General features: G+C 39.7%; 1 protein-coding gene across 5 annotated transcripts in view; it reads right to left on the bottom strand.

The window, feature by feature from the left end:
- Positions 1 to 19,236, bottom strand: part of NTRK2 (neurotrophic receptor tyrosine kinase 2) — a 240,212-nt gene that overhangs the window by 162,292 nt on the left and 58,684 nt on the right. For all 5 annotated transcript variants that reach the window (XM_075828697.1, XM_075828669.1, XM_075828691.1 and 2 more), the window contains exons 7-9: positions 16,595 to 16,731; positions 16,373 to 16,505; positions 14,773 to 15,078 (exon numbers count right to left, since the gene is read on the bottom strand). In XM_075828697.1, the coding sequence (XP_075684812.1) occupies positions 14,773 to 15,078; positions 16,373 to 16,505; positions 16,595 to 16,731 (576 nt within the window). The remainder of the gene's footprint in view (positions 1 to 14,772; positions 15,079 to 16,372; positions 16,506 to 16,594; positions 16,732 to 19,236) is intronic.

The raw sequence follows: 19,236 nt of genomic DNA, 5'->3' as shown, positions 1-19,236 counted from the left end.
CTAAAACAGAAAAACAGAAAAGGAAGTAAGAGAAAATGTGTGAGTAATGTCACAGGTTCCATTATATTTAGCTCTTACTAATCTTTCTTTATTTTTACACATACAGCATTATGTATGCCGTGTTTAGACCCGCATGGGAACTTTTATAGCCAGTAACTTATATAAGCACTGCTCGAAAATTAATCATTGATTCATATTTTAGCAGCCACTAAATTTTACAGCAAAAACAAAAAAGTGGAAAAAAAATCAATCAACCTAGAAATGAGACACGGAGTTTGTTGCACCAGATATAAGATCACTATGAAGTTTTTCAGCAGTGACTGGAGGCATTTTGTATATAAGTGTATATGTCAATGTGGCTTTACCCATAACAACTTTGATATTTTCTGAAGATGGACAAGCCATCGTTGACCAATCTACTGTAGTTGAGTTGTAATATAAACTATAGCCAATCCACAAGTACATGACCACAGTCAGGAGTACAAGGTTCAGATTCAAGCATGACTGACATTCAACCATAGAGTGTAATTATAGCGTTCCTAGGGAGGATCAATGGGGCTTATTTTATTTTATAATTCAATGTTTTAAGTGATTTGCAACAACTTTTACATTGACTTTTAGTAATTAGATTTTTTTATTATTTTAAGATACAGCTTCTATGTATCCTGTATACATACATAGAAGCTGTATCCTCCCGTTCCATTAGGTCAGCTGAATGACGGCTCAGATGAAAGCTGGTCCTGTGCGTCTCTGATGAACTTAAAGGTGATTGTTATTAGTTCGATCCCGTGTGTCAGACACGCAGGACCAGCTTTTAGTCGAACCGTTAGTTCAAATGACCTGATGAAATCAGCTTTGATGGAATGATACAGATTTTATGTATACAGAATAGAAAGTAGAAAAAAAAAATTATAATACAATTAAATTTATAAAATGTTTAAAATCACTTAAAACATTGATTTATTTAAAAAAAAAAAATTGTTTCAAAGTTGTACAAATCCTTTAAGTTTTAAAGTGAATAATGACACTGGGATCACATAATGGTGGATTCAAACATTGCATATTTATTGCAGATTTTAGTTGCGGAATTCAGACTGATATTTTGCAACAATGTACAGTACCATGTTGCTGAGTGGGGCTTTACCATACTCCAATCACTCACAGCATAAAAAATCCACTGCAGATCGCGTGCTTTTTATGCGATGTGTGATTCAAGCCTCAAAGATTGAAGTACGAAACAGCATAATCAGAGGTTAATTAAAGGGGTATTCTAGCTAAAGACATTAATTTTTTACCTCCTCCATACAGTCTGAATGGAAAAGCAGTCAAACTCCTCCTTGTTTTAGTGTGGCTGAGGGGGGTGGAGGTGCCCTGTTCTAACGATAAGTGGGAGTCCCAGCGGTCGGTCCCATACCAATCTGACATGCATCACCTATCCACTGGATAAATGTTTATTTTTGCGGGAATACCTCTTTAAAAAGCTTTTTCGGGACTTTAATATTGTTGGTCTATCCTTAGGATAGGCCATCAATATTCGATCAGGGAAGGTCTGACTCCAATCACAAGACTGAAAGGGTCATGACACTGCAGCAATAGCTGCATCCACCTTCATTTTTTACCCAGGCACAGTGCCATGTCACCACCGCTGCCAATTCCTACTGCTGATCGGCTATCAATATTAAAGTCCTGTAAAACCCTTGTAATGTAATATAATTATTGAAACCACTACCTTTACAAATTGATCCCTATTATTATACTCATCCAGGGCTATGAGGAACTAAAATGTTTAGTTAGCAGGTAATAAGTGGTGTTTACAGCAGCCTGTATTCTGTCAGTGGACTTATTACAGAGGGTGTCATGTTACCCATTAGAAGGCAGCATTAGGGTAGTGGGATTTTCAAGTCTAATCTATATAGTGGTTTAAAACTGGAGCTTCATGGTAAAGGGAAATGCCACCTTTATTCATCTTTTCATATTATATAAACATGTCGGAACTTAAAATCTGACCCCGATTTCTGTCACAGCATTCATACTCGAACACTGTTCATTTCAATGCAAACAATTAATTCACGTCCTGCTCATAGACCCCAAATATGTCACTCGTGACATGTGAGAAGTTGAATTTTGGTGGAATTCCCCTTTAAACAAATGCACTGTATGTAAAATTCAGAGGTATATTTGATAAATGTCTCAAAAACGTATCCCAAGGTAAGATCACGAGTTTCCAGCCTGTATTATTATTATGGTCCACAGTTGCCATCACTATTCTGCTGGTTGTGGCTGGAAACAGCAAGCTAGCCCACAGGCATAGCACTGCACCATATAATGCAGTAGGGAAGTTCATTTTTCCCACATCAGTACCTTATGTAAGGGCTGCAATTCCCAAAATGCAAATCACCAGAGCAAGTTAGTTGCAAGGAAAGCTTGGAGATTGCAGCTCTGAAATAAGTGAATGCAACTGGACTATACTACAGACTGTAACTCAGACTCAATACAAGATTAGTAATGCAATGTAATTAAACATGTGCTAATTGTAGATTAGTTCTACATGTAAACTGAAAAATGGTGTTCAAGTGAAATGAATTAATTTTACTATAATCTATTCATTTTACCACAAATATCCCATCTTGTTTTCTATGGTTTTAACATGTCATGCTTTTATATAACGCATTGCTTAAGTGTTAGTCTCATCTTTTTGTACCTGTCTTGTTTTTTGGACCATGGGGGTCATGGAGGTAGGACTATGTATTTTATTCGAAAAATCAATAGCCCTTTAAAAAAAATCTAAATACTGTTAGAATATAACTGTTAAAAGAAAGTTAAAAAAAAAGGGGTTTTATGTCACGTGCTTAATATGTAGATGCCTATTATTATTATTATTAGCAGTTATCCTTATCAACTGATAATGTAAATATTATATACAGCGCTGTTTTTGTCATAACCTAGCGCGATCTTGTGACTTTATACTGTACACTGCTGCCAGGGTTTACAGAGCACCGTTGGTCATGACACCGGGTCATTTACATATTCAACGTGCGCCGTAGAAACCTTTTTTCTTAATTTCATTTGTGTACGTTTATTTTAATAGTTACATTTTTTTGAGGCCTATTGATTTCTCTAATAAAATACATAGTCATACCCCCAAGATAGGTTCTCTTTAAAGTGATACATTAAAGTAATAATGCAATCCATGGCTCCCATATATATATATATATATATATATATATATATATATATATATGTATATATATATATATATATATATATATATAAAAACACTGAAAGAACTTAAAGAACATAAATACAAACTAAAGAGATATACTTCAACATTGTACAAAGTAAGCACAACATATAACATTTGACATGTAGTCATTAAATAAATATGTAGTAATAAACAATGAGCAGATTGTAATACCTGTTTTAATACTACCGTTAGGAACAATGATGCAGACACGTGGTTAGGCAAAGTATTAGTAATCTGAATACACAGAGACACACAATGTACTTTTTGTGATATTTATTCACATAATGTTTATTTTTATAGCAGCTAGAAAATTCTGCAGCATTTTATAATTGAGGAAGCAACAAATATTTAAAATAATATTGAAAATAAATGAACATTGATACAAAAGAAGAGAGGACCCTGCATGCAAGAGTTTACAATCTGCATGGAATTGGAGGAGGGACCCTATCAGCTAATTTTCTCTAGGGGACTCAGTCCTCGTATTGGGGAATATAAATAAACAGAACAAAAAACATGGTTAGTCAGCTTCTCCAGAAACATGAACTAAATATGCAGGTCCTCATCTGCTGTGACTTTTAGGGTATGTGCACACACACTAATTACGTCCGTAATTGACGGACGTATTTCGGCCTCAAGTACCGGACCGAACACAGTGCAGGGAGCCGGGCTCCTAGCATCATAGTTATGTACGATGCTAGGAGTCCCTGCCTCTCTGCAGGACAACTGTCCCGTACTGTAATCATGTTTTCAGTACGGGACAGTAGTTCCACGGAGTAGCAGGGACTCCTAGCATCGTACATAAGTATGATGCTAGGAGCCCGGCTCCCTGCACTGTGGTCGGTCCAGTACTTGCGGCCGAAATACGTCCGTCAATTACGGAAGTAATTAGTGTGTGTGCACATACCCTTATGCAACATGTGTAATGGAAAAAAAAAGATGCAAATGTACGATGTGGGAGCTAATATATATTTATATATATATATATACATACTTTTTATATTTATTATACATTTTTATTATTTTAAATTGTATCACTGCTACAGTTTTTATATTTATAAACGTGAGGGTCTTAGCGCACAATTTGATCAAACTGAGCGGTAAGAACTTCACAATTATAAGTATACTAAATATAGCAGTAATGCAATTTAAAATAATAAAAATGCATAATAAATATATAAAGTGTGTATATATATATATATATATATATATATATATATAAAAATAATCTCATAGCGCCCGCAGTGTGCATCTAAATGTAAATAAAACTGCATGAACCATTCACCCAACCAGTTTATGAGCCAACACAAATATACAGTGAAGTGCAGAGTCCAAAAAGGGTAGAAAAGGACACAGCAGAGTAGAGTGATGTCTGTGAGCAGGTGTGTGTGCCATGACCTATGTTTATAGCCTGAATAAAGTTATGTGACATAATCCTCTTTGGAGAAATGTGATTCCACTTAAAACTGGGAATCTGCACACAACCTCTTTTCAAGCATAATGGAGGCGTTTTACGCCTCGAATTACGCCTGAAAAGACGGCTCCAATACGTCAGCAAACATCTGGCCATTGCCTGCAATGGGTCTTACGATGTTCTGTGCAGACGAGCTGTCATGTTACGCGTCGCTGTCAAAAGACGGTGCGTAAATTGATGGCTCGTCAAAAGAAGTGCAGGACACTTCATAGGACGTTTTTGGAGCCGTTTTCTCATAGACTCTATTGAAACCCGCTCCAAAAACGGCCGTAACAAAAGCAGCGAAAAATGCAGCGAAAAACGCGAGTTTCCCTTGAAAACAGCTCCGTATTTTCAGACGTATTTTGTTAATCGTGTGAACATACCCTTAGGAGCAAGTCTAATGTTCTAGGGCAGTGAATTCTATACAAAGGGTGCAGCACAGGACAAGTCCTACAGGCAGGAGTGTTAGGATGTAAAAAAAGGAGGTCGTTGGTGAATGTTATAGCAAAGATCACAAGTGGATTGGTAGATGGAGATGTATGACGGTGCAGCATGACGGTGCAGCATTGTGGAGAACTTTGTAGACTAGGTGTAAAGGATCTGCCAGGCACAGCTTCGGGGTTAACGCCCATAGATAATCAGTCTGCACCTGCTTCTATGTCTGTGAGACTGACTCCATCTTCCACCACTCAGGGTGGCAGGCTTAGGAGTGGGAGAACCTATCACAGCCTGGCCAGACGGAGCTAACTCCCGCCCTCTGTCTATTTATACCTGCCTTTCCTGTTCCTCCTTTGCTTGTGATTCTTTTAATTTGGTTTCCTGGCCTTGCTGCAGCTTCTTGTACTATTGTCCTTGCTTCATATTGACCCCGGCTTGCTGACTACTCTCCTGCTCTGCGTTTGGTACCTCGTACACTCCTGGTTTGACTCGGCTTGTTTACTTCTCTTGTTGCTCACGGTGTTGCCGTGGGCAACTGCCCCTTTCTCCCCCTAGCTCTGTGTACCCTTGTCTGTTTGTCTGTCGTGCACTTATTGAACGTAGGGACCGTCGCCCAGTTGTACCCAGTCGCCTAGGGCGGGTCGTTGCATGTAGGCAGGGACTGAGTGGCGGGTAGATTAGGGCTCACTTGTCTGTCTCCCCACCCCCCGTCATTACACTAGGAAGAGAGTTTTGAATTTAGTTCTACAAAAACAGATAAGGCTTCGTTCACATCTGCGCTAGGGCTCCGTTCCGACGGAGCTTTCCATCGGAGCGGAGCACTGACAGACGCAAACGGAAACCATATGTTTCCGTTTCCATCACCATTGATTACAATGGTGACGGATCCATGCCAATGGTGTCCGTCTCCATTCTGCAAGGGTTCCGTCGTTTTGACAGAATTAAAACTGTAGTCGACTACGCTATTGATTCCGTCAAAATGACGGAACCCTTGCACAACAGAGACAAATGGAAACCATTGGCACCGGATCCGGCACCATTGAAATCAATGGTAATGGAAATGGAAACCTATGGTTTCAGTTTGTGTCTGTCAGTGCTCCATTCCCACGGAAAGCTCAGACGCAATGTTGGAACGGAGCCCTATAATAAGTATAATAAGCAATAGAGAGCAGAGGCGTTAGTATAACCGCTAGACAGAAAGATCAACCTGGCTGCTGCATGCATGATGGATTGAATCGGGACCAGTCTGTTTAGTAGAACATCAGTCAGTAGCGAGTTACAGTAGTCTATACAACAAATGATTAGGGCCTGCATAATGGTAGGGAAGGGGTGGGGCACCGAAGAGCAGCTGATCGCTGCTGATAGGCGCCCCGTATGTGGGACACCTGCAGCAGCTTAGGAAGAGCCAGGACATTACGGCGTTCTGACTGGGGTCTGTGACGGCCAGGTCAGATGACTCAGGTCAGGGGACAGGTCCACTCCCGTGCTGCAGCCTTCCAGCTCTGCCTCTACTCTGTGCTCTGTCGAGAAGCAGAGAGGAAGCTCCACCCACACACAGCCCGTCCTGACCTGTGATGCTGTCAGCAAGGCGACATGGTGAGTGTCTGTGTGTGTATATGTGTGTCTCTGTGTTTGTATGTGTATATGTTAGTGTGTGTGTGTGTGTGTGTGTGTGTGTGTCTCTGTCTGTCTGTGTCTCTGTATGTGTTTGTCTCTTACATCTACTACATTATCTGTACTCAGAGAGTTATCACTGTGTGTTATCTGTGGTGTTACATAGGACTGCAGGTAACGTCTGCCACATTATCTGTACTGTGTAGCAGAGCTGAGATTGTAATTTAGCACAATGTGTTATCTGTGGTGTTACATAGGACTGCAGGCAACAGCTACTACATTATCTGTAATCAGAGTTATCACTGTGTTATCTGTGGTGTTACATGGGACTGCAGGTAACATCTACTATATTATCTGTACTCAGAGAGTTATCACTGTGTTATCTGTGGTGTTACATAGGACTGCAGGTAACATCTACTACGTTATCTGTGCTCTGTACATATGTGCCTTTGTGCGTATATATGGGTCTGTTTGTGAATGTGTCTTTGTGCTTCTATATTTGTGCCTTTTATGTATTTGTATATGTCCCTGTCTGTGTATTTATCTGCCGGTGTGTGTGTGTGTGTGTGTGTGTGTGTGTGTGTGTGTGTGTGTGTGTATATGTGTTTGTACGTCTATATATTTACCTGTATGTATATATTCCAGAATGTGTGTATGTATATTTGCCTGTATGTCTAAATATCTGTCTTTATGTATGTACAGTATATATGTTCCAGCGTGTCCATATATGTGGTTAATTTTTGGTTTGTGTAGAGGGCGGCAATAGAGAGTCCCGCACAGGGCGCCATCCAAGCTAAGGCCGGCCCTGGCTGTCACCAACCCTAGTCAGAAGGAACTCTGCCGCTGCCTGCGCCGCATGATCTCCTCGGCTCCTCCGGTAAGTCACACCAGACAGAGCGGAGAGTGGTAGAGGTAGGCTACCGCTCACCGGTCTGTTCACAGTGTGGCGCTAAGTACAAGGGGGGGGGGGGGGTGGCGCTATTTAAAAGGGGGGGAATGTGACACTATTTACAAGGGGGGGGAGTGTGGCGCTATTTACAAAGGGGCAGCGGGCTGTGTGTGGCACTATCTACAAGGGGGGGGAGTGTGCTGCTATCTACAAGGGGGGAAGCAGGCTGTGTGTGGCACTATCTACAAGGAGGGGGAGTTTGCCGCTATCTACTAGGGGGGAGGCGGGCTGTGTGTGGCACTATCTACAAGGGGGGCTGTGTGTGGCACTATCTACAGGGGGCTGTGTGTGCGCGCTATCTACAAGAGAGGGGCTGTGTGTGGCACTATCTACAGGGGGCTGTGTGTGGCACCATCTACAGGGGGCTGTGTGTGGCACTATCTACAAGGAGGCTGTGTGTGGCACTATCTACAAGGGGGGCTGTGTGGCACTATCTACAAGGGGGGCTGTGTGGAGCTATGTACAAGGGGGGCTGTGTGTGGCACTATCTACAAGGGGGCTGTGTGTGGCACTATCTACAAGGGGGGCTGTGTGTGGCACTATCTACAAGGGGGGCTGTGTGTGGCACTATCTACAGGGGGCTGTGTGTGGCCTCTTTAATTTATTTTCTTTTAATTTGATTTATTTTTATGTTAATTACATTATAGAACTATATCGCTTGTAAAATGTAGAAATGCTTTTATACTCGAGTTACATTAAAAAAATTGTGAAAAAAAATTACACCTTCTTGATTGGTAGGGAAAGAAAACATGGCGGAGAAAGGAGATGTCGGGAAATAAGTTGGGGGGGGGGCGCCAATCTGAATCTTTGTCCCGGGTGCAGGAGAACCTAGCTACGCCTCTGTTAGCGGTTATGACCTTACAACTAATTTTAAAGTGTATATTTGTATCACTAAAGGCATCCACATCACATTCAAATATATCATCATTATTGTATATTTTATTATACATTTTTTAGGGGTTTACAGTGAAGTCATCCAAGTGCTCTCAATACATTTAGGTGTTCCTCAAGAGTATAGAGTGTCAAGGTAGATACAAGAAGATATTAAATTACCAAATGTATCAAGTTAGAAGAGTTTTGGATCAGTTTGTTAGTAAGTAAAAAGCCTCATTAATTCATTCTGGTAAGAATATTCTAGGAACTTTGATTTCAGAATTAAAGTGAAATTCCAGTTGAGACTTAAAGAGGCTCTGTCACCACATTATAAGTGCCCTATCTCCTATATAAGGAGATCGGCGCTGTAATGTAGGTGACAGTAATGCTTTTTATTTAAAAAAACGATCTATTTTCACAACGTTAGGAGCGATTTTGGTTTATGCTAATGAGCTTTCTTAATGCCCAAGTGGGCGTACTTTTACTTTCGACCAAGTGGGCGTTGTACAGAGGAGTGCATGACGCTGACCAAACGGCATCATGCACTCCTCTCCATTCATTTACACTGCACTAGCGATATAGATATATCTCTATGTGCAGCCTCATACACAAACCCTAACATTACTACAGTGTCCTGATAATGAATACACATGACCATCCAGCCTGGACGTCATGTGTACTCAGAATCCTGACACTTCTGACTCTTTTTTTGTGAGATTCCGGCAAGTGAAACCAAATCTCGCGAGATCACGGAGCTAAACGAGATTTGGTTTCACTTGCCGGAATCTCACAAAAAAAGAGTCAGAAGTATCAGGATTCTGAATACACATGACGTCCAGGCTGGATGGTCATGTGTATTCATTATCAGGACACTGTAGTAATGTTAGGGTTTGTGTATGTAGCTGCACATAGTGATATAACTATATCGCTAGTGCAGTGTAAATGAATGGAGAGGAGTGCATGATGCCGATTGGTCAGCGTCATACACTCCTCTGTACAACGCCCACTTGGTCGAAAGTAAAAGTACGCCCACTTGGGCATTAAGAAAGCTCATTAGCATAAACCAAAATCGCTCCTAACGTTGTGAAAAAAGATCGTTTTTTTAAATAAAAAGCATTACTGTCACCTACATTACAGCGCCGATCTCCTTATATAGGAGATAGGGCACTTATCTCTTTAAAGAGGCTCTGTCACCACATTATAAGTGCCCTGTCTTGTATATGATGTGATCGGCTTTGTAATGTAGATTACAGCAGTTTTTTTTATTTAGAAAAATGATCATTTTTGACGGGGTTATGACCTATTTTAGCTTTATGCTAATGAGCTTAATGAACAACTGGGCGTGTTTTACTTTATGGCCTAGTGGGCGTTGTGGAGAGAAGTGTATGATGCTGACCAATCAGTGACCAATCAGCGTCATACACTTCTCCCCATTCATTTACACTGCAGATAGCGATATAGTTATATCGTTATGTGCAGCCACATAAACACACTATAACGTTACTGCAGTGTCCTGACAATGAATATACATTACCTCCAGCCAGGATGTGATGTGTATTCAGAATCCTGACACTTCGCTAATACAATCCCGACACTACAGCACAGCAAGCGTAATCTCGCGAGATTACGCTGTAAACTGTCATTTCAAGTGAGATTACGCTTGCTGGTAATGATAGGCAAGCCATTACCCGTGGGTGATGATTTTCCTGCTATCTATTTTCTTTAGTGTTGGTTGCTGATTTTTATCTATTTTCTGTTACTGCACAGCTATGATCAGTGAGTGCAGCTTATCTGCAGAGGAAGTCTGGAACACACCTCCTGTCACATTATTGGCTCAGGCTGCTCCTCTGTCCCTCCCCCTTGCTTTAAATAAATTCGGATTTATTTTTTTTTTAGCACAGTTTGCATTTCTAAGTAAATTATGTACAACATATTTAGTATTATTTAATTGAAAACATCCCTGAAGTTAGGATGAATGTTTTATGGGGCTTTTTTTTCCAGCAGGAATTTTAAGCAAAAGCTTGACCCGTACAGGACTATCACACTAAGAAGTCCACAAATTCAAGCTTCAATTTCCAGCCACCCATTTAGTTTTTTTCTGGAAAAATTTACTAATAATCACAAACTGCTAACATTTCTCTGGACAAATTGGAAAACGAAATGGATGATTATAATATATGTCTATAGCTCAGAATACTAATATGAACACATTAGCAGCATTTACTATGAACTGTAAAATTATGATAATTATCATAAGCCCCCCCCTGCTTCCCAAAAAAAATCTCAGAAGTATCTATTTTTATTACGAACACTACCCCAAAAATTCCCCTATTTTTACATACTGCCTATGAATTTATAGATATTTGACAACCCTGTGCTTAGAGGATGATGGGGAAGGGATCTTTAGACTCTAAGCAATTATGTTATCATGTTATGAAGCAATCTGTGTAATCTTTGCTAGTCACAAACAATTGTCTAGGGTAGAAATGTGTTGTATTATAACTCTAATAAAGTCTGCTGAGTATTACTATCTTTCTAGATGTTTTCCACCACCTCTGGGGATTGATAAGCAGCGCCAATAGACGTTGACCTTTTTTCCTCCATGAAACACATTTCCACAAGGCAATATAGGAACTGCCTGGACAGATTTCTGGTGGCATCAATGTGGCTAGAAGCTGGAGGTTCCTCTCCACTAGACTATGGACCTCAAAGTGCCCTATAGAGATGTGCCTATCGCTTGCACAACTCACTTAGGTGGGAGCACATCTTTTTGTTGTTGCTTTGTCTACATAACAACTAACTACACTGAGATAGCGCCCTCCTCTCTCCCATTTTCTCCCCTCTTTGTCTACAAGTTGGGGACTCCAGGATTGTGCATTAATAAAAATAAATTTAAGCTCTATATAACAGTTACTAACATGTAATGAATCTCTTTTTGCTAAATTTAATATTTCAGAAAGGTAAAATTTCATTCAGATGGAGACATTTTTTAGAGCAAGACAATGAAATTTGATATGGTATAGAAGCACGTTATGGTTGAACAGCATGATCTTGTAGGATGGGAATCCGCTTGTTATGTTTGTACAAAATCATGAATGTGTTTCTAGCCATAACCTCACCATATGGTGACCACGAGGACAATGATAATACATCTAATACGCATGAAGAAACTCTGACAACACAAATGTAGCAATGATGGCAGCAAGGCAACCTAGATCTTTAAAAACAACCCAACAGTGAACCCCTTACAATGTCTGCTTTCTAGACTAAAGGGATTCACCTCGAAATGTCAATTAGACATTTAATAAGTGTCACGGTGGTAGAAATCTGAGGTAATGTAATCTCCACTGATCATGAAGAGGAATCCATGCACGTTTTCCACTTTAATCTAGAATTGTCATCTCTCCACTGGAAACTGTGACCAGTTCTTGAACCCTAGGGCAGTCCAAGCTGGCAAACTCACGCCAGTTTCACTATTATGATATGGTCTAATTCAGTTGTGGAAAAACCCTGTTCAATATAACGATACGCAAATGTAAAATAAAAAAAAGGAAGTGATAAAACGTTCAATGCTAAACATGCTATCCTCCAGTGTTGACTGACTTAAAAAGTTATATACTTGGAAATTATCATCACCGTTTGAGGATAGAAAACCATTTGAAATAAAATGATTCTGTATATTCCATTCCACATACAACTATGTTGAATACGAGATTCCATTAAAAAAAGTTTATTATTTAAGAAAATGTGATAAATGGCACAACCTGACATAGGAATGGAATAGCTTGACTGGGGTCAAGCTGCTTTTCCCGTGTCTGCTGTCAGTGCCGACACAGTGTCAGCAAGATTTGAGCTGAACAGCTGGACAATCTGAGACAACCTATTTGCTGCCTAGTAACCACAGTGTTTTCAATGTGGTTGTTAGGCGACAAAACCCTAGCAACCAGTCTGTCTCAGATTATTCAGGTCTTTAAATCAATGTAGAATCGTTACTGAGCTAAAAGCCGAGGGGAAGGAAGCTTAAAGAGTAACTGTTCTTCAAAAAACTTTGATTTTGTCAGAAAGACTGGGTGCTTGAAGCTCCACTGTCACTGAAATAAAGGTGCAGCAGCAATCTGCGGAGCACCCTGCACCTTTAGGGTATGGTCACACGAGGGCGTCCGTAACGGCTGAAATTACGTGGATGTTTCAGCCTGAAAACATCCCCGTAATTTCAGCCGTAACGGCATGTGCAGGCGCTTGAACGCCGCGTCAATTACGGACGTAATTGGCGCTGCTATTCATTGGAGTCAATGAATAACGTCTCCAATTACGGGCAAAGAAGTGACATGTCACTTCTTTGACGCGGGCGTCTATTTACGCGCCGTCTTTTGACAGCGGCGTGTAAATTACGCCTCGTGAACAGACAAACGTCTGCCCATTGCTTTCAATGGGCAGATGTTTGTCAGCGCTATTGAGGCGCTATTTTCGGACGTAATTCGGGGCAAAAACGCCCGAATTACGTCCGTAAATAGGCCGTGTGAACATACCCTTAGCTGTGATCGGTGCGCCTTGTTAGGCTGAAGACGGATTACATAGAAAGTCTATGAGCCTGAAAATAAATTCACATCATTCTTCCTATCTTTTGTTTCTGATGTATTAACCATATTTCTGGAAAAGACATTTAGGTGACAGAACTTTTTTAAGGTTTATAGAAGTTTGGAGTATCACTTCTTCACCCAAGGATGATTTTTAACAGAAAACCCTACCATAACTACTAAGTAACTGCTATAATAATAATAATTAAAAAAAAATCCATATCCCTAATATGTTCTTATTGGAAACACTTCATTTAGCTGTGATCTGATAATAGCTTTAAATGCTCTAGGAAGATTCAAATCCCCAGTGGCTTTTCTTTGGATCTGTCAGCAGATCCAAGTTACAGAAAAGGCTTCAGGTTACAGAATTCTATAACTTGCTAATGGAATGCAGATTAGCAACTACTGTAAAATAGCCTGAATTCTGCTAAGGCGCAGTTCACATCTGCATTTTGAATTCCGTTGTTCTGCTTCGTCAGAGGAGAAGAACAATAATAATGCCGGAAGTGCAGGCTCCGTTGAACAACAGAGACAACCGTCACCCGATGGTACCCATTGACTTTAAGGGGTTCCATCAGGGTGTCTGTGGGTTTACCTGAAACAATAGCGCAGCATACTGCGGTATAGTTTCCGTCATTTTTGGCGGAATCTGCAACGGAGGCCCCTAATGGAGCCTCCAACGAAAATGTGAACAGAGCCTAACCGGTTCATTACTGATTACTTAAGATAGCAGGAAATTTAATACATAGAATTCCTTCAATCTACCACTAATAGCACCTGATAGGTGCAGGATTATCAAGTATATATTTCTTACGTATTTGTAAGGAAATCCAGGGCAACTGTCCAAAAATAGTGTAGACATAAAACATGCTAATATCACTAGTAGTCTCTTCACGGAATTCTGCTTCCATTCCCATGAAATTTCAAATTAGTTTGAAGTTCCTTGTAGAATAACATTTGCACTAAATGTGGGATTTCAGGGATTGTGCTGAAAATAAATATTATATGAAAAATTTCCCTGAAACATGAAATTAAAATGTTTATATTACTAGAAAATATTCTGTGTTATTCCTAATTTAATAAGTATTTTGAATGGACTATATCCTATAAATGATAATGTTCATATTATGGCCTATTGTATTTTAATGCTGGATGAAAATCAAAATATAAAATTATGTTATTTAACTGTGGTACAATAATAATAATATTAATAATAATAATAATAATAATAATGATAAAATGTAGAGCATGACCATGAAATGGTAAAATAAGTGGCACCACTTAAAAGTAGAATTTTAGTTTCAACATTTCCTGACCAAATATAATAATAAAAAAAATGTTAAGTAAAACACATCTTGGATCAAATATTTGTAACATATACTTTGGTACAAAATACACAAAATGATGCCACATTTCAGGCATTAATGAAAATATGAAATTTGTTTGGTTAGAAATATTTGGACATTTGTGTATCCAGATCTATACATTGATTTGACTAAAACAGTTTAGGCAGACACTTTTCTCTATATTACTGTAGGTTATACGAAGTGTAACTTTTGGTAGGTATCTAAGTTCATGGATTCCAAAAAGAGGAAAAGTCAACATTTTTAACTAATTAACTTACCATCTCCAGGATTTTTCATGAAGTGCGCCATAATGGTACGCTCATCCTTCCCATATTCATTCTCAGCTCGTAAAGTATAAAACCCATTGTTCAGATGTGTTGGACTGTCTAGTTGAAGACAGCCATGATGTTCACTCAAGTTGTTGCTTGACTCATGAATTTTACTCCAAATAAAATCTGTTTCACTTAGTACAATTCCTTCATGAAACCACTGCAGCTTAGGAATTGGGTTGCCCCTGACACTGAAAGGGATACACCAGTGATGGTCCAATGTTGGGTAGTCCATTAGCGTAATGTTTGGTGGAACTAGAATGAACAAACGGCAGAAATTAACATGTTTGTTGTATGTGCACAATTATAATTTTGGTTTTGTTTTAGAAGACTACAAGTGGCTGAGATTGAGCCATTCTTGGGGAACCATCCTAATCATAAAGTGAGCAGAATAGATGTTTCATACTGGAGGAATGTTATTACCTTTTACATCGGAACAACTTTTTTATTAAAAAAAAAATCATATTTTAGATAAAGATGTATTGGAATAGACACGAATGTAGCAATTATAGATCCGGTGTCTTCTTTCTCCCATACCCAACTGTTCTAAAGGCAAATATTATGAAGAACTGTTGAAAGAAAATGTGTGTTACTATCTTATCTGCCATTACGCTAGAGCAGTGGTCCCAAAGCTTTTGTAGGTCACGAGCCACTTTCAAATATGACGGATGGGGTTGAGCCACATTAAATTAAAAAAAGGAAGAATCCTATTAATTATATGGCTTAGTGATATGGCTGTCAGCCTAGTAAGATATAGATTTAATCCCACTTCTGGTAATGCTATGACATTCCAAGTCGTCTTTATCCTGAGTTTTAACACATTAAATACACAATGCCAAGAAACTTTAACTTGACTTTTTTAATGGTTTTTCAATGGCTTTTGTTGTGTGATATCACGCTACAGCAAGTTATCAAAGTAAAGATAAACTTGGCTACATCTGTAGGGGGCCCAAGAGACATATGTGGCTACCAAGCTATTGGTTAGGGAACACTGCCTTAGAGCAAAGTGACTCTCCCGCTAGGAGCAGCTCTAAACACTATTGTGCCCTAGTGACATCAGGATTGTCATTATATTATTAAAGCTTGGTACGATGGTCAAAACCATATCACTTTTAAAACTAGGGTAAAACTAAGGTAAAACTAGGGTAAAACTAGGGTAAAACTAAGGTAAAACTAGGGTAAAACTAGGGTAAAACTAAGGTAAAACTAGGGTAAGTCCCGTTTAATATCTAGAGTGTCTCAACATCATCTGTCATATTTGAAAATGGATCAGCAGTTAGAAAGGTTGAAGCCCAGAGAACCTCTAATAGTTCTACATTGTGAAATGTTCATGGTCAATATTTGTTTTTATAAATGTTATTTCACGCCACTCTTGTCCATAGACTGTGTCTAGTATTGCAGCTCAGACCTATTTACCTTAATGGGACTGAGCTGCAATATGGGTCATGGACAAGAGTGAAGCTGTTTCTGGAAGACAGCAGCCATTTTTTTACTAATCTAATAAAACCTCTTCAAATGTTAATGAAATCTCTAACATAACAATACTTACAATGTACGTTGAGCTCCACAAATATTTGCTCTTCTCCCACATTATTTTCAGCTGTACAGACGAGAGTTTTTGTGTTGTCCAGTGATGTCACATTCTTTAATGTGAGGTAAGCACCATGTTTTATCGTTTCTATCTGAAGGAGATATAATAATAATAATGTCATATTTTCCCTCAATTTGACATTATAAACAAGATAACTTCATATTTTTTGATGGTGCGTACCGAAGTGTTAGACTTAATCTGTGATATATCCCAGGAGACATTGGGTTTAGGTAACCCGGTGGCTTCACAGTACACAGCGGTACTGTTACCTTCCAGGACTGTAAGTTCTTGAGTGCTTGTATCAGCTTTAGGCACAGCTGTAGATAAAAAAAAAAACAGTACAATAAGCTCAACACCAAGACTAGGGGTTTATATAATCAACAGTTCAATCTGGTCATCAGCACATAGAGTACTTCTAGCATACAGTCGTAAGATCACTTGTTATATTACTATAGAAACATCACTACTCCAAAAAATACATTGCCCCACATTTGTGTTTTTGGGCACATTTTTCACCAAAATATTGTCTTAAGGTCCTCTTACACGGCTCGATATGAGCCGTAAAAACGAGTGCCGATTATCGAGACAGCTCGTTGATCGGCGCTGGTTTGCTCCTTTCAAAAGAAGCAATGATCAGTAATGTAATAGGACGAGCGCTCGTTACTAGGATCACTGGTCCACATACATTTCCAGCATGTCGGCAGCACATCTCCCAGATTACACACAGAGATGTGATGCCGACAACGATAATATTTTGTGCTGCATAAACGAGCGGATCAGCCGATGAACGAGCGTTCGCTCATTCATTGGCTGATAATTGCCCTGTTTACACAGGCAGTGATCAGGAATGAGCGTTCATTTAATATTAAATGTGTAAAAGGGCCTTTATATTTATTAACCATTGCTCCAGTACTTTGTGCAATTTGCGCTATGCTAAAAAAAACAACAAAGTAAGTCAACACCTCCTTACAAAGTGAAATAAATGGGCATCACATAGATGTGTCCCTACACTTTGTAGGCCCAAGAGAAAGCGGAGTCTCCTATTGCACAAGTAGGAGGTCACCTTGGCGTGGCAGGTGTGTTCACACAATTTGATAAAAATGTGCGCTAACAACCTCCCATTTCTAAGTATAGTAAGTATAGCAGTAATGAAATTTAAATGAATCCATATATTTATTGTTCACATATATATTAGCACCGGCAGAGTGCTGCTTCTTTGTGTTTGTTTGCTATTTGCGCTATGAATGTCAGTTTGTAAAAGTAGAGTGAACGGTGGACATTGCTTAGGCCTCATGCACACGGCCGTGCCCGTAATCACGGCCCGCGCTTGCAGACTCGGCCGACGCCCGCCCGCATTTGTAGGCCGTGCTCCCGTACAAAGTATGGTAGCACAGCCAGAAAGCATGAAAAAACGGATATGCTCCATAATTCCCGGCACAGTTCTACGGCACGGACACCCATCCATAGCTCTACGGAAAGGTGTCCACGGCCAATAGAACTGAATGGGCTCGTAACTATGGCCTGTAATTATGGCCGAATTTACAGTCGTGTGCTTGGGGCCTTACTGCTTGGTCAGGATTTAGATACATTTATGAAATGCAACATTTGTCGCATTTTGAAAGTCGTTCCAAAGCAGACTTAAAAGAAATGTATTGTAAGAAAAGGAACTATTCTTAAAAATCAAATTTTTTTAAAATACTGAAATATTACAGTTTTTTATACTCCTGTACAGATCACATTTCAGCAGTCATTCAGCAGGCAGGATTACAATAAAAGCTGGAGGCAGATAACACAGGATCACATCATTGATAATAGGTGATGGCGACAGCTCCCCTCCTCCCCCTCCCTGCACAATGTCCTTTGGACATAACGCACAGCAAGCACACAAATGTCTCCAATAAAAGTCAATAGGTCATTTTCTGACATGTTTCTTATGTCCAAGTGGCTGCTGTAAAGCCAATCTCTGAAATGCATAGCATTTGGCTGAGGCAAGATGGCGCCCTCGATAATCATGTGCAGAAAATATAATAAAGATCATAAAATAAAACCAGATAAAAAAAAAGAATATGTTTGATTCTATAGTTTTAATAAAATAAAAAAATATATATAGGTGAAACATTCCCTTTGACAAAACCATTGATTTTACTTCTGAATTTTGATGTATATCTCTTCAGGGGATTTCCTCACTAAAAGGCTGGGTTCCCACGTAACGTAAGCGCTACGGAATTCTGTGCCGAAATTCCGCAGCATTTACAGTAGCAGCAAAGTTATTGAGATTTAGAAAATCTCATGCCCACGCTGTGGAAAAAAACGCAGAAAAGTCGTGCGGAAAGTATTCTGCTGTGCGACTTTCAATTCCGCAGCATGTCAATTTATGCTACCGTTTCTGTGCGAAGATGCTGCGTGTTTGGCCCATAGACTTCAATGAGGAGCAGAAATTCTGCAACAGATTTGTTTTGTTTCGGTTTTTACAGCGTTTACTAGAGGCACTAGGACATCCACAGGTGCACATATACTTTGCTATAACCAATAGGCCAGGTTCCCACGTAGAGTAAATGCTGTGGAATTTCCGCAACGGAATTCTGTGCGGAAATTTCACAGTGTTTACAGTAGCAGCAAAGTGGGTGAGATTTAGTTAATCTCATGCCCACGCTGCGGAAGAAATCACAGCGTAAATGTTATGTGGTATCATTTTTCGGAGAAAAGTCCTACGGGTTCCAGGTCGAATACGCTGCATGGATTTTACGCAGCGTATCCGTCCCGAGGGAACCCAGCCTACGGGCTAAATACTGCTAAATACGGGATAAATACTGCTAAATACG

Source organism: Rhinoderma darwinii, chromosome 1 (assembly GCF_050947455.1).
Source record: "Rhinoderma darwinii isolate aRhiDar2 chromosome 1, aRhiDar2.hap1, whole genome shotgun sequence".
In the NCBI taxonomy this organism is placed as follows: domain Eukaryota; kingdom Metazoa; phylum Chordata; class Amphibia; order Anura; family Rhinodermatidae; genus Rhinoderma; species Rhinoderma darwinii.
Note: the sequence above shows the minus strand (reverse complement) of the source record. Positions and strands in the feature narration are given on the sequence as shown.